The sequence below is a fragment of the Symphalangus syndactylus genome, chromosome 17 (genome assembly GCF_028878055.3).
Source record: "Symphalangus syndactylus isolate Jambi chromosome 17, NHGRI_mSymSyn1-v2.1_pri, whole genome shotgun sequence".
In the NCBI taxonomy this organism is placed as follows: Eukaryota; Metazoa; Chordata; class Mammalia; order Primates; family Hylobatidae; genus Symphalangus; species Symphalangus syndactylus.
The window spans coordinates 97,349,272-97,373,490 of NC_072439.2; the positions used below are offsets into that span (position 1 = coordinate 97,349,272).

The following is a 24,219-nucleotide window of genomic DNA, read 5'->3' on the forward strand; positions in this document are numbered from 1 at the left end:
GGAGCAGGTTAAACATAAAAGAGAGAAGCTTTTCAGGGTGGAACAGACAACAGAGAACGCTGCACACTGCCCTTCCCACCCGAATTGTGATTTGCCTTTTTTTTTTTTTTTTTTTTTTGAGACGCAGTTTTGCTCTTGTTGCCCAGGCCTGGAGTGCAATGGCCTGATCTCGGCTCACTGCAATCTCCGCCTCCCGGGTTCAAGCAATTCTCCTGCCTCAGCCTCCCGAGTAGCTGGGATTACAGGGGTGCGCCACCACACCCGGCTAATTTTGTAATTTTAGCAGATATAGGGTTTCTCCATATTGGCCAGGTTGGTCTCGAACTCCCGACTTCAGGTGATCCACCGGCCTCGGCCTCCCAAAGTGCTGGGATTACAGGCGTCAGCCACCGAACCCGGCCTGCTTTTTTTTTTTTTTTTTTGCAGAGTCTCGCTGTCCACCGGGCTGGAGTTGCTGTGATCTCGGCTCCCTGCAGCCTCCAGCTCCCAGGCTCAGGCGATCCTCCCGCCTCAGCCCACGGAGTAGATGGGACCACAGGAGCCCGCCACCACGCCCGACTACTTTTTGTAATTTTTGTAGGGATGGGGTCTAGCCACGCTGCCCAGGCTGGTCCCAACTGCTGGGCTCAAGAGCTCCGCCCGCCTCCGCCTCCCAAAGCGCAGGGACCGCAGGTGTGAGCCACCGCGCCCCGCCCAGAGTTTCCGACTGTTAGCGGGAATCATATTCATGTCAAAACTTCCCTTTATACACGAACTAAAAGGCAAACTAAATCCCTGCTCCATCACTGCCTGTCCCGGGTCGCTGCGCGGGACATTTTCTCCAAGCGCCTTCCCGGCCCCGCCCGCAGCTGGTCTGCGCGGGAGGATCCCGGACAACGCGCATTTCCTGCGGCCCCGGAAGTGGCGGTAACGCCAGGCCCTGCCCCCGACAGAGGCGGAAGCGGAGCCGCCCTGAGAGGTCTCCCGTTGCCGCAGGCGCCTCAGCCCAGCCGCGCGCCTCGGCCTTTGGCCGCCTACTCCTACCGCCCTGGCCCTGGGCGGGGCGCTGCCCGAGCAGAGCTTCCTGTGGAACGTCTTCCAGAGGTGCGGGCTGGCACCGCCCTGGCCCCTCCCGCCTCCGCCGCAGCCGCCCCCGACCCCTGCCCCGACCCCGCGGCCGACCCCAAGCCGGACCCCTGCCCCAACCGCCGCGGCCGCGCCCGTTCCCTGACGGTTTCCCCGCGGCCTCCCCCATCACCTGCCGGGTCCCCAGCGGCCTCCCCCGTCCCCTGCCCCAACCCCCGCGGCCGACCCCGACCCCCGCACCGACCGACGCGGCCGCCCCCATCCCCTGCCGCGACTGACGGGGCCGCCCCCATCCCATGTCGGGTCCCCCGCAGTCTCCCCCGTCCCCTGCCCGGTCTGCTGTGGCCGTCCCTGCCTCCTGCCCGGTCCCTGTCCTGTGCGTCGGGCCCTTCCTAAGGTGCAGAGTGCAGCCACTGCAGACCCGAGGTCGCGGCCACCGGCTCCTGGGCTAGGCCCTTTTTCTCGCCTCAGGAGCCGTCAGGGGGAGGGTCTCCAGGGTGCTTGTTTGGCGAAAGCGGAAACAGAGTGCCTGGGCCGCTGTTAAAATGTCAGCAGCCAAGGAAGAAGCAGCGACCTGGCGTCTGGTCGGGCCAGGTGACCTTTATGGCGGCGCCTTCTGTCCCTGGTCGCTTTTCCACTGAATGAATGACCAGAACTGTAGTAACTCATGGCCAGGGAATGGCTTAGTTATCTGAGGGAATCTTTTCTTGTTTGTGAAAAAGGGAAACTGGTACAAATGCGAATTCAGACAGGCCAGGAGGGGAAGGGAAGGATTGAGGTGGGAAAAGAGAGAAAGATGATTGACCTCTTAGGGGAAGACCACACTTGGACGTCGGCTCCTGGGGCACTTCCTTGATTCCCCTGCACTCCTCAGCGGGGTGGGAGAGGCGGAGGTTCCAGGAGGGAGCCTTCCAGAGTTGGTGCAGGGTTGACAGGAGACGTTTGTTTTGCTTTTCCTGAACTTTCGATCGCCAGCTTATTTGGTCTTGATGTTGTAGGATTGAAAAAGACAGCAGTGGAGTGATATGGACACCGAGCTTCAGCAAGCTGTCTCCAACCGTGAGCGGGCCAGTGGGACCTGGGCCTCCAGACCGAGAAGCCGTGAGCCTGCCCTGCTCACAGTGAGTAACTTTCTTTCTGAAGTTGATTTTCCAAGGACAAAGGAATCATTAGGACAAATTATTATTACTGCTTCATGGTGGAGATGCTTCTGGTTTATTTTGTGGCCACCGCTGTTACTGCTTGGAGTGCCTCACCCAGCCAGCTAACAACTGCGTGCGTGAGCACGGGGAAAGGCTTCTTGAGAAATGAAAACTAGGCTGTAGGCTTGGGAGGGGAATAGGAAGGTTAGCTCTGTACAGCCGAAAGCCTTTTGGTAGGTTGCAGGTCCTTGAATTTCCTCGGTGACTGCATCTTGGTGACTTCTCTGAATAGACCTTCGAGGGCACTGGGGGGTGATTGTTGGAGGGCTTGGGGAGCTCAGGCAGCATTTGTGTGGGAACGTGGCTGTTACAGGAACTGCAGAAACTGGGACTGGATTCCTGGGGAAAGGACTGAGGGTGTTGGAGGCGCTGGCAGGGGAGTTATGGGGAGGTGTTCTTATCAGTGTGCGAATACTGGGCGTTCAGGCAGCGGGAAATCCGGGTCCTTGCGTGTCGTGAGCTCCCTGGAGTTACGTTCTTGCCAGTTTCAGCTCAATTGATCCCCCTCCCCTGAGCTATGATTGGATACATTTTACTTCATTGAACACCTGACTGCTGCTTTTTCTGTAATCCCTCAGGGGCAGTGATCTTTTCTGATTCTGTATATAGTTTGCCTTTCCAGATCGGTGCCATTTAAGCTAGAAATGGGGTCAGTTTTGGGATGATGTGAAAATGTTGAAAGGCTCCTCGTTATTAGTGGGAAGTATCTGATGTTGTCAGAGACTGGACCTGGGGCACGGGGAGCACTACGGCTGCTAGACACTGCGTCACTGCGCTGTGGGTGGGGGGTGCTGGATTCAGCCTTACTGCCTAATGATTTGTGAGGATTTGTGTTTTCAGAGTAACATGTTTACCTTATGACATCAGTTCCTAACATGTGACGTGTGGGCCACAGATGCTGGTGTATTATTTCACGTCCATTTATATAGATTGTTTTCAGGGAATTCAGAAATTCTGTTATCTCTACGCTAGTGATTGTGCTTTCTTGATTTTTCTCTTCTCATTATTCTTAAATCCTCCTTTTTTATTTGCATCTCAGTTCATTTATACTCGCGAAGTGCAAGACGTGGCTACTAGAAAGAGATGTCAAGAGAACCTGGAATCCAGTAGGCTACAATTTGGCAAATCTTAGCTTAAAACTTCCTAAATGTTGACCACAGTGGATGCAAATGACTCTGTGCATCATCTGTTAAATATGGTCAGATGACCACCCAGGTTCAAGTGGTTTGTCACCAGGGTGATAGGCGCCACACGGAGTGCCCTCCTCAGAGGCCATGTCTCAGAGACATTTATTTTGAGTGGTTTTCCAGTGAGTGATGCAAGATTTATGATCTATTTTAACAGCCTGCTTTTTATGCATTTGCTCAAATTTTTAGATTTTAGGTTTTCTGTCATACTTGCTCAACTAGGAGTGGTGGTCAAATACTGGACCTCATTAGCATGATAGCCTGCCCACCTTGGCAGGCTCCACTGGAGTGCTTGGGGCCTGCCTGGATTCCAGTCCTGGCTCCACCAGGTTTGTGTCCTCGCCGTTACTGGGAGGGAATATTGAGGAAATGCATGCGAGGTGCTTCCGGTGATTCCTGGCACAGAGCAAGTGCTCAGTAATTGTCAGCTGTGAGTATTAGTAGTAGCTAATACACTACCACTATTCTTGGCTAAGAGGCCAGCTCAAAGCTTTGATGGTTTCCATTACCTGATGATGGTGATGATGGTTTCCACGTACTGAACACTCACACCGCTGGGCTAGGCGCTTAACCCAAATCCAAGGTCAGCATTATTGTTTGGGGTTCGGGGGAGACACCTCCTGCTCTGACGTGTGTGTTTGGGTTCCCGTATTTTCACCAGAGGGTGTTAGTCCTGCCCCAGTTCAGCTGGTCCTCAAAGCGTATGTAGCTCTTTAACCATCAGCAAGTGTTAGTGAGAACATAATCTTGATTTCAGCTGCTACTAAATATCTACCAGGAGCCTGCTTGAGAGAGAGAATTGCCTGACAGGTGCCGAGTCCACCATTCCTGAGATACTTTGAAATCAGTGTCTGGCTTAACGCAAGCTGTGTATCGGGACCCTCTCACCGTGGTCCCCATGGAGTCACTTTTCTTAGGCGCCCCCCTTTTCCTTGGGCTCTGAGCTTCCTCTGCCTTTCATCTCTGCAGGATGAAGCCCCACCCGCCCTTCAGGATGCAAAGCCCTCCTCTATAAAATGCGTGCAGTGGCCAGGTGCAGTGGCTCACGTCTGACCTCCCAACACTTTGGGAGGCCGAGGCAGGGGTATCGCTTGAGCCCAGGAGTTTGAGACCAGCCTGGGCAACATTGTGAGACCCTGTTCCTTGAATTGCCCTGGGAGATTTCCTCAGCTTGTGCTGGAGGCATGTGGCCCCATGAAGCCCGTAGTCACGGTTCACCCTGAGAGACGCTGGCTTTGGGGCTCACACGCCTGCTGCGGGCAGCCCCAGGAGATGGCCACCCTGTTTCTCCTGGAGCTGGAGCTGCGCGTCTTCTCGGCAACTTTGGTGGCTGTTCTGTTTGGTTTGCATCTTATAAACCGTTTACCCGATTACATTTTCCTCTTCAATTTAGCTGCTAGAAAATTTAAAGTCAGGTTGGTGGCTCGCCAGTAATGACAGTTTAGAGGTAAACTTTATGACGTAGTCTTAGACTCTTCACTTTCTCCTCAGCCAACATGATTCACAGTTACTTTATTTTGCTGTACTGTGAGTGTCTTTGTGTTTCCTGAATTCCTTCTGGAATAAGGCAGGTTGTTAGTAAGCACAGGTTTCTGGTCCATCTCATAGCCTCAGGCAGTGGGCGGTGCCATCTGCTCCCTTTCTGGGTTACCTGTGGTAGCTCTCAAGTTGCAGGGCTGCGATTTGAAGCCTGATTTAGTACGCCGTGTTTCTGTGGTGTTCTGTGGTGGTTTGCTCCTCACGTGTGAGCATTCACCCCGTGGCCCTGTTTCTCCACCGCACCTCTGCCTGGTGGCATCCTACTGGATGTCTCAGCCGAGCCACTCTGTTCTGAAGACGCCCTTGTCCTCCACCCCTTTGCTTTGGGCTCTGAGCGTCTTCTGCCTTTCATCTCTGTAGGATGAAGCCCCACCTGCCCTTCAGGATGCCAGCCTTGGCAACATTGTGAGAGCCTGTTTCTGCAAAAACTAAACAAGCGTAGTGGTGCACGCCTGCAGTCCCAGCTACTTGGGAGGCTGAGATGGGAAGATCACTTGAGCCTGGGAGGTTGAGGCTGCATTGAGCTGAGATCAAGCCACTGCACTCTAGCCTGGGAGACAGAGCGAAACGCCATCTCAAAAAAACAAAGAAAGTGGATGTGCGCTGCCCCTGCCATTGGATCATCGCAGCATTTTTCTTTTCTCTGATGTGCGCCTTTTTCCTCACCGTGGGGGCTCATGTTTTCGTAGTTCCCTCTCGCTACTAGATTGTGAGCTGTGTGGAGGAAGGTTCATAATTGTGTTGTATGCACAGACACACAAACTTTGTCCTTGGATAGACACATACCAATCCGCTTCCTTCTCCTCTCTGAATTTATTTAAAAAAAAAAAAGAGATGGAGCCTCACTGTCTTGCCCAGGCTGGTCTCAAACTCCTAGGCCCAAGCAATCCTCCCGCCTCTACTAATATGAATTATTAGCCTGTACTATTTGAATTCCTATACTAATGTGATTGAAATTAGTTTGACTTGCATAATAATTGTTCTCCCAGATTGGGCTTCTGTTTTGATAGTAGAACTAAATTATTAGGCTATTTCAAGAAATTAATATATTACTGGTAGAAAAACTGAAGCTACAAAATGGCCGGGTTTCTCACTTCAGTTAAATTTGTGCTTCTGAGTGCTTGTATTCTAGGTGAAACCGCACTGAGAAGGTATTTGTGGCCCGTTCGCTGATTCATTGATTAGACTTCTTTGCACAGGAGAGCTGCTAAAAATTACTGCGGTGAACAGGTATGAAGAAGAAGGCTGTTCTCTGCCCTTCTTTTTGCAATAAGATGTTACAAACTATCTTGAGTTTGATCCCTTTTCAGGTGTTTGGGTTTTTTTTTTTAACATTCACATGTTTCTTGGAATTATAAGAAATTAACTTTGTGCTTCTGAAGTGGGTTTGCCTTAATATAACACTGATGTATTTGTAAGGGGCATTTTTAAAGCTGTACTTTAAAAAATAATTCTTACATTCGTTTGAAGGTTTTTTGTTTGTTTGTTTTTGAGATAGAGGCTCTCTCTGTCACCGAGGCTGGAGTGCAATGGCATTGATCTTGGCTCACTGCAACCTCTGCATCTGGAGTTCAAGTGATTCTCCTGCCTCAGCCTCCTGAGTAGCTGGGACTACAGGCACCTGCCACCATGCACAGCTAATTTTTTGTATTTTTAGTGGAGACGGGGTTTCACCGTGTTAGCCAGGATGGTCTCGATCTCCTGACCTCGTGATCTGCCCGTGTCAGCCTCCCAAAGTGCTGGGATTACAGGTGTGAGCCAAGGGGCCAACATGGTGAAACCCTATCTCTACTAAAAATACAAAATTAGCCGGGAATGGTGGTGTGCGCCTGTAATCCCAGCTACTCGGGAGGCTGAGGCATGAGAATCACTTGATCCCGGGAGGCAGAGGTTGCAGTGAGCTGAGATAGTGCCACTGCACTCCTGCCTGGGGGACAGTGAGGTTCCATCTCAAAAAAAAAAAAAAAAAATAGAGTAGAATAACTTTTGTTTAGGTGTTACAAAATCCAGGCCAGACAAATCTAAACTTTAATCTCACACCCAGTTCCTAGATTAGTCCCTTCTCCAGCTCAGGTTCGGCCTAAGCCTCAGGGTTCCTTACTTGGTGGGCACCACCTGCTCCCTTCCCCACCTTTGTTCCTCTTTTTCCTCTGCTGGCTTCTCCAGGGTTGGGTGTGTTCAGTGGCAGAAACAGGCTAAAGGTCTTTGGCTTTTAGGTTCTGTTGATCGGTGAGTTCCAGATACTAGCTTTCTCTCGTAGGATATTTCATTTATTTATCAAAAATATTAGAACACACCATTCATGTGCCAGACCCTGTTCCAGGCACTGGGGCTAGGGTGATAAATGAGATCAACAAAAATACCTGCCCACATGAAGCTCCTGTTCTAGGGAAGACAAAAAAGAAAGAAAATACACGTGTCCTTAGTACATTAGAAGTTTCCAAGTAGTGTAGAGAAAAATAAAGTAGGTTGGACTCGGTGGCTCACACCTGTAATCCCAGCACTTTGGGAGGCTGAGGTGGGAGGATTACTTGAGCTCAGGAATTTGAGACCAGCCTGGGCAACATGACAAATCCTGTCTCTACAAAAAAAAAAAAAATTAGCTGGGTATGGTGGCATGCACCTGTAGTCCCAACCACTGGGGAGGCTGAGGAGGGAGAATTGCTTCAGCCCTGGAGGTGAAGGTTGCAGTAAGCCAAGATCGTGCCGTTGCACTCCAGCCTGGGTGACAGAGCCAGACCCTGTCTCAAAAAAAAACAAAAAAGGAAAGAAAGAAAATGAAAAAACAAAGCAGAGATGGGGAAGCAGAGGAGAGGGCTGGTGCTGGGGTCACAGGGGAGGGGCTGGGGTCACAGGGGAGGGGCTGGGGATGCAAGCTTTCGTGAGTTCCCACAGTTCTCTGCCCCTCTCCTGTCTCACGGGGCAAGGTCCACCTGGGGCTTGCGGTGGTTTTACACCAAGCTAATATCTTGTTCTTCCCAACAGACGGAGGCCCAGTGAGGCTTCTCTGTCCTCCATGAGGAATAGCATTGGCCTAAACCTGCAGACAGCATTGCAAAGAGAAGTCAGGCAAACCCGCTGATGAAGAATGATTCCAGTGTGCTGACAGAGGCTGACATTTCTTGCCATGGGTGATTTAATGTTGGGCCTCAATTTTTCACTCCCCCCGTAAGAGTATGACATAGCCACAGCCTTGCCAGGGCCCGAGGGAGGGTGGATGGACTTATCCATCCCATAGGTGTTGCTCGTGGCTGGGTGACTTTCTTCTGCCAGTGAGATTTTCACAGACACGGCACAAGCAGAAGCCTGGAATGTGTGGGCACTGCCAGGCCTGCCCTCTGAGGCTCTTGATTTTCCCCAGGAGACGCACGTGCCCCAGGGAAGGTCGGCTCTGGCTGCGGGATGAGAGGCGTGTGGAGCAGGCATGGTTCCCATCCTTAGCCTGCAGTCAAGCCCAGACTAGATCAGCCTAAGCCCAGCCACGCCACGGGTGCAGGAGTGGAGAGCAAATGCTAACTGTCCATGGAATTGACTTTCAAAGGGGCGTGTCATGTGCCTCATCCCAGCAACAGTGAAGGCATTTCCCTATCAGTCAGTTGGTAAATGATTATTGACAAACAATGTGCTGGGAAGGTGGAGTGATTTGAGTAGATTTGGCCTCTATTCTCATGGGGCTTCCTTTCTAGAGGGGCAGGCAGATGATGGATGGATAAATATAAATGATTCTAATAGGTTGGTGCAGCAGTCATTAAAAGGAATGGCAAAAAAAGAAAAGAAGAAACGGGGAGGAGCCGCTGCTGCAGTTCATTAATAGTAATGGCAAAAACCGCGATGACTTGTGCCCCAACCTAACACAGTAACCACGGGTGTGCAAAATGTGGCAGTTGGGAAGTTCCAAGTGCTAGGAGAGCATGTAGCTTCCCGGCGTCAGGACACGGGGGTTGGCAACCTAACCAAGGTTAAGTCCAAGTGAGGAGGGTGGGCAGGGAGCGATATTTCAGTGGAGACTCCAAGGATGAATGGTATTTAGAGATGAAACCCCAATAGAGAGGGTGTGTGTCTGGCACAGGGAAGAGCCTGTGCAAAAGCCGGCGGGGCGAGAGGACACCGTGTGGTCATCCACCTGAGGGGCGACCAGCAGGCTGGAGCTCAGCGGGTTGAGAGGAGGATGCAGAGCCCGGGAAAGGCACCCTAGGCAGAGGGCACAGCAGGACAAAAGCCTGGAGTCGGGCCCGAGCCTGTGTGGTTTGAGGAACGGACAGAGGCCTGTCTGGCAGGAAGGGAACGGCACAGGGGAGAGACCTTAGGCCAGAGCAGAGGGCAGGGCTGTGCTGGGCACTGTGGGCTGTGGATGGTGCTGGCATTTCAGAGGGGAGACCATAGACCAGGGCAGAGGGCAGGGCCGTGCTGGGCACTTTGGGCTGTGGATGGGAGCTGGCATTTATGCTCAGGTGGATGGGAATATGTTAAAAGATTTTAAGGAGGGGAATAGCAGTTGGGATTAATATGTATTCTGGGAATCTCAACAAAGTAAATTCATAGTTCGAATTTTCATAAGACTTCTGCACAGGGAGAGAGAAATAAGATCGCGTCTACAGCTGTGTGATGATTTTATTTAAAAATACTACGAAGTTTTTAAACGTGATTTCAAATGGTGCATTTCTGTTTCACATTGGGCATAAGTAGATTGCAAGGCTAATGGAAAGTAGAAAAGTTAACTCACGAACATAAAAGAGATAACGATTTGAAAACAAAACATGTATTCATTTACTTTGGCTGCAGTTTTCTTGACGGCTGAATTTCATGAGAAGGGATTGTTCAGGGAGGGTCGTGGGGCTGAAGACCTGGAGAGGAGCTGGTGCTACCACTGTTCAAATCTGAGGGTGGTGGAGATGGAGCCTTGGGGAGCAACAGGTGCTGCCTTTTAAATCTGAGAGTCATTGAGCTGGACGTCCAGGGAGGAGCCGGTGCTGCCGCTGATGTCTTAGGTTGAGGAGCTGAAGACAAATGAAGGAGCCGGTGTGGCTGTTGTGTGAGGGTCGTGGAGCTGGAGATCCAGGTGGGAGAGGTGTTCTAGCTCGGGGAGTAGCTGATGTTCTACCGTGAGGTCCCTGCAGCTGCAGACCCGGAGAGGCATTGATGTTGTAGATTGAGGGCCGTGTAGCTGGAGACCCGGTGAGGAGCTGATTTTTCAGTTTGAGGATCTTGCAGCTGCAGACATGGAGAGGAGCCGATGTTCCGGTTTGAGGATCTTGCAGCCGCAGACCCGGGGAGGAGCTGATGTTCCGGTTTGAGGGTCCCGCAACCGCGGACCCGGGGAGAAGCTGATGTTCTGGTTTCAGAGTATTGCAGCCGCGGAGCTGTGGAGGAGCTGATGTTCCGGTTTGAGGGTCTTGCAGCTGCGACCCGGGAAGGAGCTGATGTTCTGGTTTGGGCGTCTTGCAGCCGCAGACCCAGGGAGGAGCTGATGTTCCAGTTTAAGGGTCTTGCAGCCACAGACCCGGGGAGGAGCTGATGTTCCGGTTTAAGGGTCTTGCAGGCGCAGACCTGTGGAGGCGCAGATGTTCCTGTTTGAGGGTCTTGCAGCCGCAGACCTGTGGAGGCGCAGATGTTCCTGTTTGAGGGTTTTGCAGCCGCAGACCCGGGGAGGAGCCGATGTTCTAGACTGAGGGTCGTGCAGCCACATTCCCGGAGAGGAGCTGATGATCCAGTTTGAGGGTTGTGCAACCGCAGACACGGGGAAGAGCTGATGTTCCAGTTTGAGGGTCATGCAGCCGCAGACTCAGGGAGGAGCCGATGTTCCGGTTTGAGGGTCGTGCAGTGGCAGACCCGGGGAGGCACTGATGTTCCGGTTTGAGGGTCGTGCAGCTGCAGACCCGGGGAGGAGCTAATGTTCCCGTTTGGGGGTCTTGAAGCCGCAGACCTGGGAAGGAGCTGATGTTCCCGTTTGGGAGTATTGCAGCCGCAGACCCGGGGAGGAGCTGATGTTCCGGTTTGGGGGTCTTGCAGCCACAGACCTGGGGAGCAGGTGATGTTCCGCTTTGGGGGTCTTGCAGCCGCAGACCTGGGGAGGAGCTGATGTTCCAGTTTGGGGGTCTTGCAGCCGCAGACCCGGGTAAGAGCTGATGTTCTGGTTTGAGGGTGGTGCAGCCATGGACCCGAGGAGGAGCTGATGTTCCGGTTTCTGGGTCTTGCAGCCGCGGATCCAGGGAGGAGCTCATGTTCCGGTTTGAGGATGGTGCAGCCGCGCACCGGTGGAGGAGCTGATATTCCGGTTTGAGGGTCTTGCATCTGCGGAGCCAGGGAAGAGCTGAAGTTCCGGTTTGAGGGTCTCGCAGCCGCAGACCCAGGGAGGAGCTGATGTTCCGGTTTGAGGGTCTTTGCAGCCGCAGAACCAGGGAGGAGCCGTTGTTCCGGTTTGAGGGTCCCGCAACCGCGGACCCGGGAAGAAGCTGATGTTCCGGTTTCAGAGTATTGCAGCCGCGGAGCCGTGGAGGAGCTGATGTTCCAGTTTGAGGGTCTTGCAGCTGCGACCCGGGAAGGAGCTGATGTTCTGGTTTGGGCGTCTTGCAGCCGCAGACCCAGGGAGGAGCTGATGTTCCAGTTTAAGGGTCTTGCAGGCGCAGACCCGTGGAGGAGCTGATGTTCCGGTTTCAGGGTCTTGCAGGCGCAGACCCGGGGAGGAGCTGATGTTCCGGTTTTAGGGTCTTGCAGCCGCAGAACTGTGGAGGCGCGGATGTTCCTGTTTGAGGTTTTTGCAGCCGCAGACCCGGGGAGGAGCCAATGTTCTAGACTGAGGGTCGTGCAGACGCAGACCCGGAGAGGAGCCGATGTTGTAGTTTGAGGATCTTGCAGCCGCAGACCCTAAGAGGAGCCGGTGTTCCAGTTTGAGGTTCGTGCAGCCAAAAACCCGGGGAGGAGCCGATGTTCCAGTTTGAGGTTCGTGCAGCCACAGACCTAGGGAGGAGCTGATGTTCCAGTTTGAGGGTCGTGTAGCCGCAGACCCGGGGAAGAGCTGATGTTCCAGTTTGAGGGTCGTGCAGCCACATTCCCGGAGAGGAGCTGATGATCCAGTTTGAGGGTCGTGCAACCGCAGACACGGGGAAGAGCTGATGCTCCAGTTTGAGGGTCGTGCAGCCGCAGACCCAGGGAGGAGCTGATGTTCCGGTTTGAAGGTCGTGCAGTGGCAGACGCGGGGAGGCACTGATGTTCCGGTGTGAGGGTCGTGCAGCCGCAGACCCGGGGAGGAGCTAATGTTCCCGTTTGGGGGTCTTGAAGCCGCAGACCTGGGAAGGAGCTGATGTTCCCGTTTGGGAGTATTGCAGCCGCAGACCCGGGGAGGAGCTGATGTTCCGGTTTGGGGGTCTTGCAGCCGCAGACCTGGGGAGCAGGTGATGTTCCGCTTTGGGGATCTTGCAGCCGCAGACCCGGGGAGGAGCTGATGTTCCAGTTTGGGGGTCTTGCAGCCGCAGACCCGGGTAAGAGCTGATGTTCCGGTTTGAGGGTGGTGCAGCGATGGACCCCAGGAGGAGCTGATGTTCCGGTTTCTGGGTCTTGCAGCCGCGGATCCAGGGAGGAGCTCATGTTCCGGTTTGAGGATGGTGCAGCCGCGCACCGGTGGAGGAGCTGGTATTCCGGTTTGAGGGTCTTGCATCTGCGGACCCGGGAAGGAGCTGAAGTTCCGGTTTGAGGGTCTTGCAGCCGCAGACCCGGGGAGGAGCTGATGTTCCCGTTTTGGAGTATTGCAGCCGCAGACCTGGGGAGGAGCTGATCTTCTGCTTTGAGGGTCTCGCAGCAGCAGACCAAGGAGGAGCTGATATTCGGGTTTGAGGGTCTTACAGACCCGTGAAGGAGCTGATGTTCCAGTAGGACGGTCCTGCAGCCATGGACCTGGGGAGGAGCTGATGTTCCGGTTTCGGGGTCTTGCAGCTGCAGACCCGGGGAGGAGCTGATGTTCTGGTTTGAGGGTCTTGAAGCCGCGGACCCGTGGAGGAGCTGATGTTCCGGTTTGAGGGTCTTGCAGCCACAGACCCTTGGAGGAGCTGATGTTCCGGTTTCAGGGTATTTCAGCCGCAGACCCGGGGAGGAGCTTATCTTCTGGTTTGAGGGTCTTGCAGCCGCAGACCCGGGGAGGAGCTGATGTTCCGGTTTGAGGGTCTTGCAGCCGCAGACCCGGGGAGGAGCTGATGTTCCGGTTTGGGGGTCTTGCAGCCACGGACCCGGGAAGGAGCTGATGTTCCGGTTTGAGGGTGGTGCAGCCGTGGACCTGGGGAGGAGCTGATGTTCCGTTTTGGGGGTCTTGCAGCTGCGGAGCCAGGGAGGAGCTGATGTTCCGGTTTGACGGTCTTGCAGCTGCAAACCCAGGGAGGAGCTGATGATCCGGTTTGAGGATCTTGCAGCCGCGGACCAGGGAGGAGATGATGTTCCGGTTTCAGGGTCTTGCAGCCGCAGACCCGTGGAGGCGCGGATGTTCCTGTTTGAGGGTTTTGCAGCCGCAGACCCGGGGAGGTGCCAATGTTCTACATTGAGAGTCGTGCAGCCGCAGACCTGGAGGGGAGCCGATGTTGTAGTTTGAGGATCTTGCAGCCGCAGACCCTGAGAGGTGCCGGTGTTTCAGTTTGAGGTTCGTGCAGCCGAAAACCCAGGGAGGAGCCAATGTTCCAGTTTGAGGGTAGTGCAGCCGCAGACCCGGGGAAGAGCAGATATTCCAGTTTGAGGGTCGTGCAGCCGCATTCCAGGGGAGGAGCTGATGTTCCAGATTGAAGGTTATGTGCCCGCAGATCCAGGGAAGATCTGATGTTCCAGTTTGAGGGTCGTGCAGCCGCAGACCAGGGGAGGAGCTGATGTTCCAGTTTGAGGGTCGTGCAGCCGCAGACCCAGGGAGGCACTGAGTTTCCAATTTGAGGGTCGTGCAGCCGCAGACCTGTGGAGGAGCTGATGTTCTGGTTTGAGGGTCTTGCATCCGCAGACCAGCGGAGGAGCTGATGTTCCAGTTTGAGGGTCGTGCAGCCGCAGGCCCGGCGAGGAGCTGATCTGCTTTGAGGGTCGTGCAGCCGCAGACCCGGGGAGGAGCTGATGTTCCGGTTTCAGGGTCTTGCAGCCGCAGACCTGTGGAGGCGTGGATGTTCCTGTTTGAGGGTTTTGCACCTGCAGACCCAGAGAAGTGCCAGTGTTCTACATTGAGGGTCGTGCAGCCGCAGACCTGGAGGGGAGCCGATGTTGTAGTTTGAGGATCTTGCAGCCGCAGACCCTGAGAGGCGCCGGTGTTTCAGTTTGAGGTTCGTGCAGCCGAAAATCCGGGGTGGAGCCAATGTTCCAGTTTGAGGGTAGTGCAGCCGCAGACCCGGGGAAGAGCAGATATTCCAGTTTGAGGGTCGTGCAGCCGCATTCCAGGGGAGGAGCTGATGTTCCAGTTTGAGGGTCGTGTACCCGCAGATCCAGGGAAGAGCTGATGTTCCAGTTTGAGGGTCGTGCAGCTGCAGACCAGTGGAGGAGCTGAAGTTCCAGTTTGAGGGTCGTGCAGCCGCAGGCCCGGCGAGGAGCTGATCTGCTTTGAGGGTCATGCAGCCGCAGACCCGGGGAGGAGCTGATGTTCTGGTTTGAGGGTCTTGCAGCCACGGACCCGGGGAGGAGCTGATGTTCCGGTTTGAGGGTCTTGCAGCCGCGGACCCGGGGAGGAGCTGATGTTCCGGTTTGAGGGTCTTGCAGCCGCGGACCCGGGGAGGAGCTGATGTTCCGGTTTGACAGTCTTGCAGCCGCGGACCCGGGGAGGCGCTGATGTTCCAATTTGAGGGTCGTGCAGCCGCAGACCTGTAGAGGAGCTGATGTTCCGGTTTGAGGGTCGTGTAGCCACAGACCCGGCGAGGAGCTGATGTTCTGCTTTGAGGGTCTCGCAGCCCAAGACCAGGGAGGAGCTGATGTTCGGGTTTGAGGGTCTTACAGACCCGAGGAGGAGCTGATGTTCCGGTTTGAGGGTCTTGCAGCCGCAGACCCATGGAGGAGCTGATGTTCCGCTTGGACGGTCCTACAGCCGCGGACACGGGCAGGAGCTCATGTTCCGGTTTGGGCGTCTTGTAGCCTTGGACCCGGGGAGGAGCTGATGTTCCGGTTTGAGGGTCTCACAGCCACAGGCCCGTGGAGGCGCTGATGTTGCGGTTTCAGGGTGTTTTTTTTTTTTGGTTAGAAATAATTTAATTCAACTTCCTTTGTTTTACATATGAAAAGATTCAAGTTTATCCAAGGCCACACAGGTAATGTTTAGAATCCAGAACAACAATTGGATTTTCTGCTTTCCAGGATCTTTAGCTCATCTTTCTTCCTTTCTACTTATGTATAATGCAGGAGCTGGCAAGTAGAGCTCTTTTAACTCTGTTTTGTTGTCGCTGGGTTGGTTGGTGGGTTTGTCTGTTGTATTTTTCATATGTTTCGCCATGTTGGCCAGGCTGGTCTCGAACTCCTAGCCTCAAGTGATCAACCCGCCTCGGCCTCCCAGAGCGCCGGGACTACAGGCGTGAGCCACCACGTCCAGTCCCGACATTGCTTCTGGCCTCCGTGGTAGACCTCCCAGACGGGACGGTCGGGCAGAGGCGCTCCCCACATCCCAGACGGGGCAGCCGGGCAGAGGCGCTCCTCACTTCCCAGACGGGGCGGCCGGGCAGAGGCGCTCCTCACTTCTTCCCAGACGGGGCGGCCAGGCAGAGGCGCTCCTCACTTCCCAGACGGGGCGGCTGGGCAGAGGCGCTCCTCACTTCCCAGTCGGGGCGGCCGGGCAGAGACGCTCCTCAGTTCCTAGACGGGGTGGCGGCCGGGCAGAGGCGCTCCTCACTTCCCAGACGATGGGTGTCCGGGCAGAGGCTCTCCTCACTTCCCAGACAGGGCGGCCGGGCAGAGGCGCTCCTCACTTCCCAGACGGGGCGGCCGGGCAGTGGCGCTCCTCACTTCCCAGACGATGGGTGGCCGGGCAGAGGCGCTCCTCACTTCCCAGACGATGGGTGGCTGGGCAGAGGCGCTCCTCACTTCCCAGACGATGGGTGGCCGGGCAGAGGCGCTCCTCACTTCCCAGACCGGGCGGCCGGGCACAGGTGCCCCTCACTTCCCAGACGATGGGTGGCCGGGCAGAGGCGCCCCTCACTTCCCAGACGATGGGTGGCCGGGCAGAGGCGCCCCTCACTTCCCAGACGGGGCGGCCGGGCAGAGGCGCCCCTCACTTCCCAGACGGGGCGGCCGGGCAGAGGCGCGCCTCACTTCCCAGACGGGGCGGCCGGGCCGAGGCGCCCCTCACTTCCCAGAGGGGGCGGCCGGGCAGAGGCGCCCCTCACTTCCCAGAGGGGGCGGCCGGGCAGCGGCGCCCCTCACTTCCCAGAGGGGGCGGCCGGGCAGAGGCGCCCCTCACTTCCCAGACGGGGCGGCCGGGCAGAGGCGCCCCTCACTTCCCAGAGGGGGCGGCCGGGCAGAGGCGCCCCTCACTTCCCAGAGGGGGCGGCCGGGCAGAGGCGCCCCTCAGTTCCCAGAGGGGGCGGCCGGGCAGAGGCGCCCCTCACTTCCCAGAGGGGGCGGCCTGGCAGAGGCGCCCCTCAGTTCCCAGAGGGGGCGGCCGGGCAGAGGCGCCCCTCAGTTCCCAGAGGGGGCGGCCGGGCAGAGGCGCCCCTCACTTCCCAGAGGGGGCGGCCGGGCAGAGGCGCCCCTCACTTCCCAGAGGGGGCGGCCGGGCAGAGGCGCCCCTCACTTCCCAGAGGGGGCGGCCTGGCAGAGGCGCCCCTCACTTCCCAGAGGGGGCGGCCGGGCAGAGGCGCCCCTCACTTCCCAGACGGGGCGGCCGGGCAGAGGCGCCCCTCACTTCCCAGACGGGGCGGCCGGGCAGAGGCGCCCCTCACTTCCCAGACGGGGCGGCCGGGCAGAGGCGCCCCTCACTTCCCAGACGGGGCGGCCGGGCAGAGGCGCCCCTCACTTCCGAGACGGGGAGGCCCGGCAGAGGCGCCCCTCACTTCTTCCCAGACGGGGCGGCCGGGCAGAGGCGCCCCTCACTTCTTCCCAGACGGGGCTGCCGGGCAGAGGTGCCCCTCACTTCTTCCCAGACGGGGTGGCGGCCAGGCAGAGGCGCTCCTCACTTCCCAGAAGATGGGTGGCCGGGCAGAGGCACTCTTCACTTCCCAGACGATGGGTGAGGAGCGCCTCTGCCCGTCCGCCCCATCTGGGAAGTGAGGAGCGCCTCTGCCCAGCCACCCCATCTGGGAAGTGAGGAGCCTCTCTGCCCGGCCACCCATCGTCTGGGAAGTGAGGAGCGCCTCTGCCCCGCCACCCATCATCTGGGAAGTCATGAGCGCCTCTGCCTGGCCGCCGCGTCTGGGAAGTGAGGGGCGCCTCTGCCCGGCCACCCATCGTCTGGGAAGCTAGGAGTGCCTCTGCCCGGCCGCCCCGTCTGGTTAGTGAGGAGCGCCTCTGCCCGGCCACCCATCGTCTGGGAAGTGAGGGGCACCTATGCCCGGCCGCCCCGTCTGGGAAGTGGGGAGCACCTCTGCCCTGCTGCCCTGTCTGGGAAGTGAGGGGCACCTATGCCCGGCCGCCCCCTCTGGGAAGTGAGGAGCGCCTCTGCCCGGCCACCCATCGTCTGGGAAGTGAGGAGCACCTATGCCCGGCCGCCCCATCTGGGAAGTGAGGAGCACCTCTGCCCGGCCACCCATCATCTGGGAAGTGAGGAGCGCCTCTGCCCGGCTGCCCCGTCTGGGATGTGAGGAGCGCCTCTGCCTGGCCACCCATCGTCTGGGAAGTGAAGAGCGCCTCTGCCTGGCCACCCGTTGTGTGGGAAGTGAGGAGTGCCTCTGCCCGGCCGCCCCGTCTGGGAAGTGAGGAGCGCCTCTGCCCGGCCGCCCCATCTGGGAAGTGAGGAGCGCCTATGCCCGGCCGCCCCCTCTGGGAAGTGAGGAGCGCCTCTGCCCGGCCACCCATCGTCTGGGAAGTGAGGAGCGCCTCTGCCTGGCCACCCTGTCTGGGAAGTGAGGGGCGCCTCTGCCCGGCCGCCCCATCTGGGAAGTGAGGAGCGCCTCTGCCCGGCCACCCATCGTTTGGGAAGTGAGGAGCGCCTCTGCCCGGCCACCCATCGTCTGGGAAGTGAGGAGCATCTCTGCCCGGCCACCCATCATTTGGGAAGTGAGGAGCACCTCTACCCGGCCGCCCCGTCTGGGAAGTGAGGAGCGCCTCTGCCCCGCCGCCCCGTCTGGGAATTGAGGAGCGCCTCTGCCCGGCCGCCCCGTCTGGGAATTGAGGAGCTCCTTTGCCCGGCCGCCCCATCGTCTGGGAAGTGAGGAGCGCCTCTGCCCGGCCGCCCCGTCTGGGAATTGAGCGCCTCTGCCCGGCCGCCCCGTCTGGGAATTAAGGAGCGCCTCTGCCTCGCCACCCATTGTTTAGGAAGTGAGGAGCGCCTCTGCTCGGCTGCCCCATCTGGGAAGTGAAGAGCGCCTCTGCCCGGTCGCCCCCATCTGGGAATTGAGGAGCGCCTCTGCCGGTCCGCCCCGTCTGGGAAGAAGTGAGGAACGCCTCTGCCCGGCCACCCATCGTCTGGGAAGTGAGGAGCGCCTCTGCCCGGCCACCCATCGTCTGGGAAGTGAGGAGCGCCTCTGCCCGGCCGCCCTGTCTGGGAAGTGAGGAGCGCCTCTGCCGGGCCGCCCCATCTGGGAAGTGAGGAGCGGTTTGAGGGTTTGCAGCCGCGGACCCGGCGAGGAGTTGATGTTCTGGTTTGAGGGTCTTGCAGCTGCAGACCCGGGGAGGCACTGATGTTCCAATTTGAGGGTCGTGCAGCCACAGACCCGGGGAGGAGCTGATGTTACAGTTTGAGAGTCGTGCAGCTGCAGACCCAGGAAGGAGCTGACGTTCTGTTTGAGTGTCGTGCAGCGCATGACCCGGGGAGGGGCTGATGTTCCACTTTGAGGGTCCTGCAGCCGCATACCCCGGGAGGAGCTGATGTTCTGGTTTGGGGGTCTTGCAGCAGCGGACCAGGGGAGGAGCTGATGTTCTGGTTTGAGGGTGGTGCAGCCGCAGACTCGGCGAGTAGCTGATGTTCTGCTTTGAGGGTCGTGCAGCCGCAGACCCCGGGGAGGAGCTGATGTTCCGGTTTGATGGTCGTGCAGCCGCACACCCGGCAAGGAGCTGATGTTCTGGTTTGAGGGTGTTGCAGCCGCAGGCCCGGAGTGTAGCCGATGTTCTGCTTTGAGGATCGTGCAGCCGGAGACCCGGCGAGGAGCTGATGTTCTGGTTTGAGGGTCTTGCAGCTGCAGACCTGGAGAGGACCTGATGTTGAGCTCATATTGCAGTTGCAGTTTGAGGGCCGGGGAGCTGATGTTCCAGTTTGAGGGCCGTGCAGCTGGAGACCTGGGAGGGAGGTGATGTTCCAGTTGTAGGGCTGTGCAGCTGGAGACCCGGGGGGGAAGCTGATGTTGCAGTTGTAGGGCCGTGCTGCTGCAGACCTAGGGGTGGAGCTGATGTTCCAGTTTGAGGGCCGTGCAGGATGACCCGGCGGGGAGCTGATGTTCAAGTTTGAGGTCTGTGCAGCTGGTGACCCGGGGGGAGCTGATGTTCCAGTTGTAGGGCTGTGCAGCTGGAGTCCCGTGGGGGAGCTGATGTTGCAGTTTGAGGGCCGTGCAGCTGGAGACCCGGTGGGGAGCTGATGTTCCAGTTTGAGTGCCGTGCAGCTGGAGACCCGGTGGGGAGCCAGTGTTGCAGGTTGAGGGCCGTGGAACTGGAGACCCCGGGGGGAGCTGATGTTCCAGGTTGAGGGCTGTGCTGCTGGAGACCCAGCGGGGAGCTGATGTTGCAGTTTGAGGCGGTGCACCTGGAGACCCAGGGGGGAACTGATGTTGCAATTTGAGGGCCGTGCAGCTGGAGACCCTGTGGGGAGCTGATGTTCCTGTTTGAGAGCTGTGCAGCTGGAGATCTGGTGGGGAGCTGATGTTCCAGTTTGAGGGCCGTTCAGCTGGAGACCCGGCGGGGAGCTGATGTTCCGGTTTGGGCGTCTTGCAGCCGCATACCTGGGGAGGAGCTGATGTTCCTGTTTTGGAGTATTGCAGCCGCAGACCCGGGGAGGAGCTGATGTTCCTGTTTGGGGGTCTTGCGGCCGCAGACCCGGGGAGGAGCTGATGTTCCGGTTTTGGGGTCGTGCAGCCGCAGTCCCGGGAAGGAGCTGATGTTTCAGTTGAGGGTCGTGCAGCCACTGACCTGGGGAGGGGATGATGTTCCGGTTCGAGAGTCTTGCTGGCACAGACCCAGGAGGGAGGTGATTTTTCGGTTTGAGGGTTGTGCAGCAGCAGACCCACAGAGTAGCTGATGTTCCGGTTTGGGGGGGCTCTTGCAGCCGCAGACCCGGGGAGCAGCTGATGTTTCACTTTGGGGGTCTTGCAGCCGCAGACCCGGGGAGGAGCCGATGTTCCGGTTTGGGTGTCCTGCCGCCACGGACCCGGGGAGGAGCTGATGTTCCAGTTTGAGGGTCTCGCAGCCGCGGACCCAGGGAGGAGCTGATGTTGTGGTTTGAGGGTCTTGCAGCCGTGGACCCGGGGAGGAGCTGATGTTCTGGTTTGAGGGTCTTGCAGCCGTGGACCCGGGGAAGAGCTGATGTTCTGGTTTGAGGGTCTTGTAGCGGTGGACCCGGGGAGGAGCTGATGTTCTGGTTTGAGGGTCTTGCAGCCGTGGACCCGGGGAGGAGCTGATGTTCTGGTTTGAGAGTCTTGCAGCCGTGGACCCGGGGAGGAGCTGATGTTCTGGTTTGAGGGTCTTGCAGCCACAGACCCGGCGAGGAACTGATTTTCCTATTTGAGGGTCTTGCAGCCGCAGACCTGGGGAGGAACTGATGTTCCGGTTTGAGGGTCTTGCAGCCGTAGACCTGGAGAGGAGCTGATGTTGAGCTGATATTCCAGTTGCAGTTTGAGGGCCGGAGAGCTGATGTTCCAGTTTGATGGCCGTGCACCTGGAGACCCAGAGAGGAACATCTAACTGGAACATTTGCTCCCCGCAGTGCCTCCAGCTGCATTGCTCCCAAACTGGAACATCTGTTCCCACCCGGGTCTCCAGCTGCACGGCCCTCAAACTGCAACATTGTCTACCCTCAAGTCTCCAGTTGCAAGGCCCTCAGAATTGAACATGAGCTCCCCACCGGGTCTCCAGCTTCACGGCCCTGAAACTGGAACTTCAGCTTCCCACCGGCTATCCAGCTGCATGGCCCTCAAACTGGAACATCAGCTCCCCGCCAGGTCTCCAGCTGCTGGGGGCTGACAAACCTTTCGTTGATTAAGTGGCCTGGGTGTCCCAGGCCCATTTATATTAGACCTCTCAGTATAGCTTGGTGCATTTCCAGGAAACATAACACCATTCATTCAATTTAAACTATTGGAATTGTTTTTCTCTGCAGAGGGATAATCACAGCTAACAACCATCACGTTCTTTTAGACTCCTCGGAGAAGTTTGTCTGTTCCTGTATAGTTTCTCCTTGGATCTGTTAACAATTCACCTAGTCACTGAATAGTAAAAGGGATACCTTAAATCCAGTGACAATTTTCAGTATTCTTTCCTTGATTTCATCAAAGGGAATATATTCGACATTAGGGTTGGGAGGACCTCTTGCCTCAGGAGCTGAAGTTCTGAAATCATCCATCACTTTCTCCTGTTTGAAAATAAAATAGTCTTTAAATTGGGACCACTGAATCTGTTTCTGCAGTCTTGGCTACATGACAAAGAAACTGATCCAGGACAGGACAAGCTTTTCTTTTCCCCCTCTTCTCAAAATCTTCCAGTGCCTCCTGGAGCCCCTCGACGTCCATGGCTTCCCGGAGTCCCTCACGGCCTCCGCCTCCCTCCGCGGGTCTCTTGGGGACCGGAATGCCTCCCCCCACCCCCAACGTCCTCCCACTCCCTCGCACACACTCCAGCATGCAGGGCAAGTGGGGTGGGGGGGAATGAAGGGAGCCAGGGGAAGCGTGTGAGAGAGTGAGACCGACAGAGCGAGCACCTCCCCAAGCCGCTACCACCAACCCTCCAACATGGCGCCTGGCACGTCAACCTAAAAAGTTACTTCTTGGAGAAGCGATGGATGACAGAGATTAATCTGAGAGTTACTGTTAATGGAGGAACTTAGAACTTACCATTTTTCCTGTGAGGTTTTGGTGCTCATACTGCTGTTCTGTGAGTTCTGGCAATTGAGTCTGTTCACACAGCCTGGTGATGCAGCAGGTGCCACAGAAGGACCCTGTCCCGGCTGGCCTGCTCCACTGCTATGATGGTGTGGCCTCTGATCTGTGACCGTGTCTTGAGGGGAGACCAGGCCCTTGATCACAAGCGTATCCATGGTGAGGTTCCGTGGATGGAACCTCCTGGATGTTCCTTCCTGATGTTCATCTGCTACTTTGCTATTTAATGCATCTTGTTTATAACTGTCTTCTAAATATTGAGTAGAAATAAAGCATTTGTACAGTATGGGTAAGGTATTCAGAATATTGACACATTGGACACAGAGGACCTCCACCAAGTTTAGGGAGTAGAATCTCAAGAGACATCACTTTGGATGCTCCCTGGAGGCCCTGCCTGAGTCCCAGTCCCTTCCCTTCTCCTACGGAGGGAATCACTTCCTGCTTTAGCCTTTATTATTCCCACACTTTCCTTCATAGTACGTTTCTTTCACCGTGTGTGTACATCCCTAAAAAATGTGCCATTTAGTTTTTGAACTTTGTTTTCTTTTTGAGGCAGGGTGTTGCTCTGTTGCCTCGGCTGTAGTTTTGAACTTTGATGTGAGGAAATTCTCCTGCGTGGCTGCCCCTACACTGCGTGGCTCTGAGCATCTGCTCTGTGTCTGTTTTTTCCTCCATTCTCTCCCTGAGACCCACCCACACTGACATGGTTCATTTCGTTGCTGCGTGATCTCCCGTCGTCTGAGGGGAACATGGGAAATGTCTTCATCTTCTTGTGGATGATTGTTTGGCCAGGTTGGGGCCCTTAGGACTGTGTTTTGTTGGGAACGTTCTTGGGCGTTTCTTTTGTACACAAATGCAAGTTTCTTCTTGTCAGTAGCTTTCAAGTTTTAAAATTTCATCCCAGGTAAGAAATGTAATTTTCCTCATAACCCACAACACACACTCTTTCATATACAAGCATAACAGAAATATACTTCCCAACCGTTCTTATCAGTGCCTGGTGTTTCTGCTTCTCTCCATTCTCCCCAACACCGGCATGGATTGGGTGGTGGGATTTTTGCCCGTCTGGTGGGTGTCACGTGATATCTCCCCGTTAGGCTGAGCCCCTCTTCATGTTTTCATTAGCCATTCCTCCACATTTCCTCTTCTGTGGAGGGCCGGTTCAGCTCTTTTGCCCAGTTTCTGTGAAGTTGTTTGAGTTTTTGCACTTTTCCTTTATTATTCCTATTATTATGTTTTTGAGACAGAGTCTCACTCTGTCACCCAGGCTAGAGTGCGGTGGCGCGATCTCAGCTCACTGCAACCTCCACCTTCTGGGTGCAAATGATTCTCCTGCCTCACCCTCCCAAGTGGCTGGGATTACAGGCACGTGCCACCATGCCCAGCTAATTTTTATATTTTTACTAGAGATGGGGTTTCACCATGTTGTCCAGGCTGTTCTGAAACTCCTGACCTCAGGTGATTCTCCCACCTCAGCCTCCCAAAGTGCTGGGATTACAGGCATGAGCCACCATGCCCTGCCTGCCTTTTTCTTTTTCAAAAGGACTCTTTGTAGATTATACCTATTCATTCCAGTGACTATCTGTGTGGTAAAGATGGGCTTGAATCCACCAGGATAAACGTGCCAGATCTCCTCTCTGATGGGAGAAGAGACAGAGAGGGATAGAAGGGTACAGAGAATCAGAGCCAAGAGGAGGCCGAGTCAGGCGGGGGTTGCAGGCTGCTGTGAGGACTTGGCTCCTTCTCTGAGTCAGGTGGGATTAGCAGGGGTTTTAAACAGAGGAACCATGGGATCTCCCTTATGCATTTCTGCCATGGTTGGCTCAGGTGAATGCACCTCTTGAACAAGACTTGGCCTTGGACACCCAGAGGCCCTTGGTTGAGGGTTTACCTCCTGGCATGGCCACTGACACATCCACGTTTGGCTCCCACACGGCTGGGTGGCCCCGAGACCTGCTCTGCCTGGGCTTCTCATTGGTGGCATTTCTCAAGTTTGTCCCCTCTCAAGTCTGCCCCATCCAGAAAACCAAACACCTCTCTCTCCTCCATGGAAACCCC

The 24,219-nt window shown here is 56.4% G+C and overlaps 3 protein-coding genes and 1 long non-coding RNA gene across 5 annotated transcripts in view; 2 read left to right on the forward strand and 2 right to left on the reverse strand.

The window, feature by feature from the left end:
* Window positions 1-1,346: 1,346 nt before the first annotated feature.
* The window catches only part of LOC134732858 (probable cation-transporting ATPase 13A4), a 113,002-nt gene continuing 90,129 nt past the window's right edge, over window positions 1,347-24,219 (forward strand). The window contains exons 1-2 of the mRNA XM_063619971.1: window positions 1,347-1,462; window positions 2,064-2,186. Of these exons, the coding sequence (XP_063476041.1) occupies window positions 1,362-1,462; window positions 2,064-2,186 (224 nt within the window). The 5' untranslated portion in view covers window positions 1,347-1,361. The remainder of the gene's footprint in view (window positions 1,463-2,063; window positions 2,187-24,219) is intronic.
* On the forward strand, window positions 3,308-21,671 carry LOC134733245 (uncharacterized). Of its 2 annotated transcripts, none has more exons than XR_010116743.1 (2): window positions 3,308-6,223; window positions 20,994-21,671. It is a non-coding gene; the product is annotated as an uncharacterized lncRNA (long non-coding RNA). The 2 variants fall into 2 exon arrangements; XR_010116744.1 differs by having other exon boundaries at window positions 21,333-21,671.
* On the reverse strand, window positions 9,587-11,320 carry LOC134733229 (uncharacterized). Its single transcript, XM_063622258.1, has 2 exons — window positions 10,729-11,320; window positions 9,587-10,540 (listed from the first exon to the last, which is right to left on the reverse strand). The coding sequence occupies exons 1-2, from the start codon at window positions 11,212-11,214 to the stop codon at window positions 10,091-10,093; spliced, it is 936 nt and encodes a 311-aa protein (XP_063478328.1). The 5' UTR covers window positions 11,215-11,320; the 3' UTR covers window positions 9,587-10,090.
* LOC134733209 (mucin-5AC-like) lies at window positions 18,678-22,209 on the reverse strand. The gene is given in 5 exon segments (XM_063622205.1): window positions 18,678-19,646; window positions 19,648-19,919; window positions 20,486-20,945; window positions 21,513-21,638; window positions 22,117-22,209. Coding segments are annotated over 5 exon segments (1,695 nt in total). The 5' UTR covers window positions 22,120-22,209; the 3' UTR covers window positions 18,678-18,812.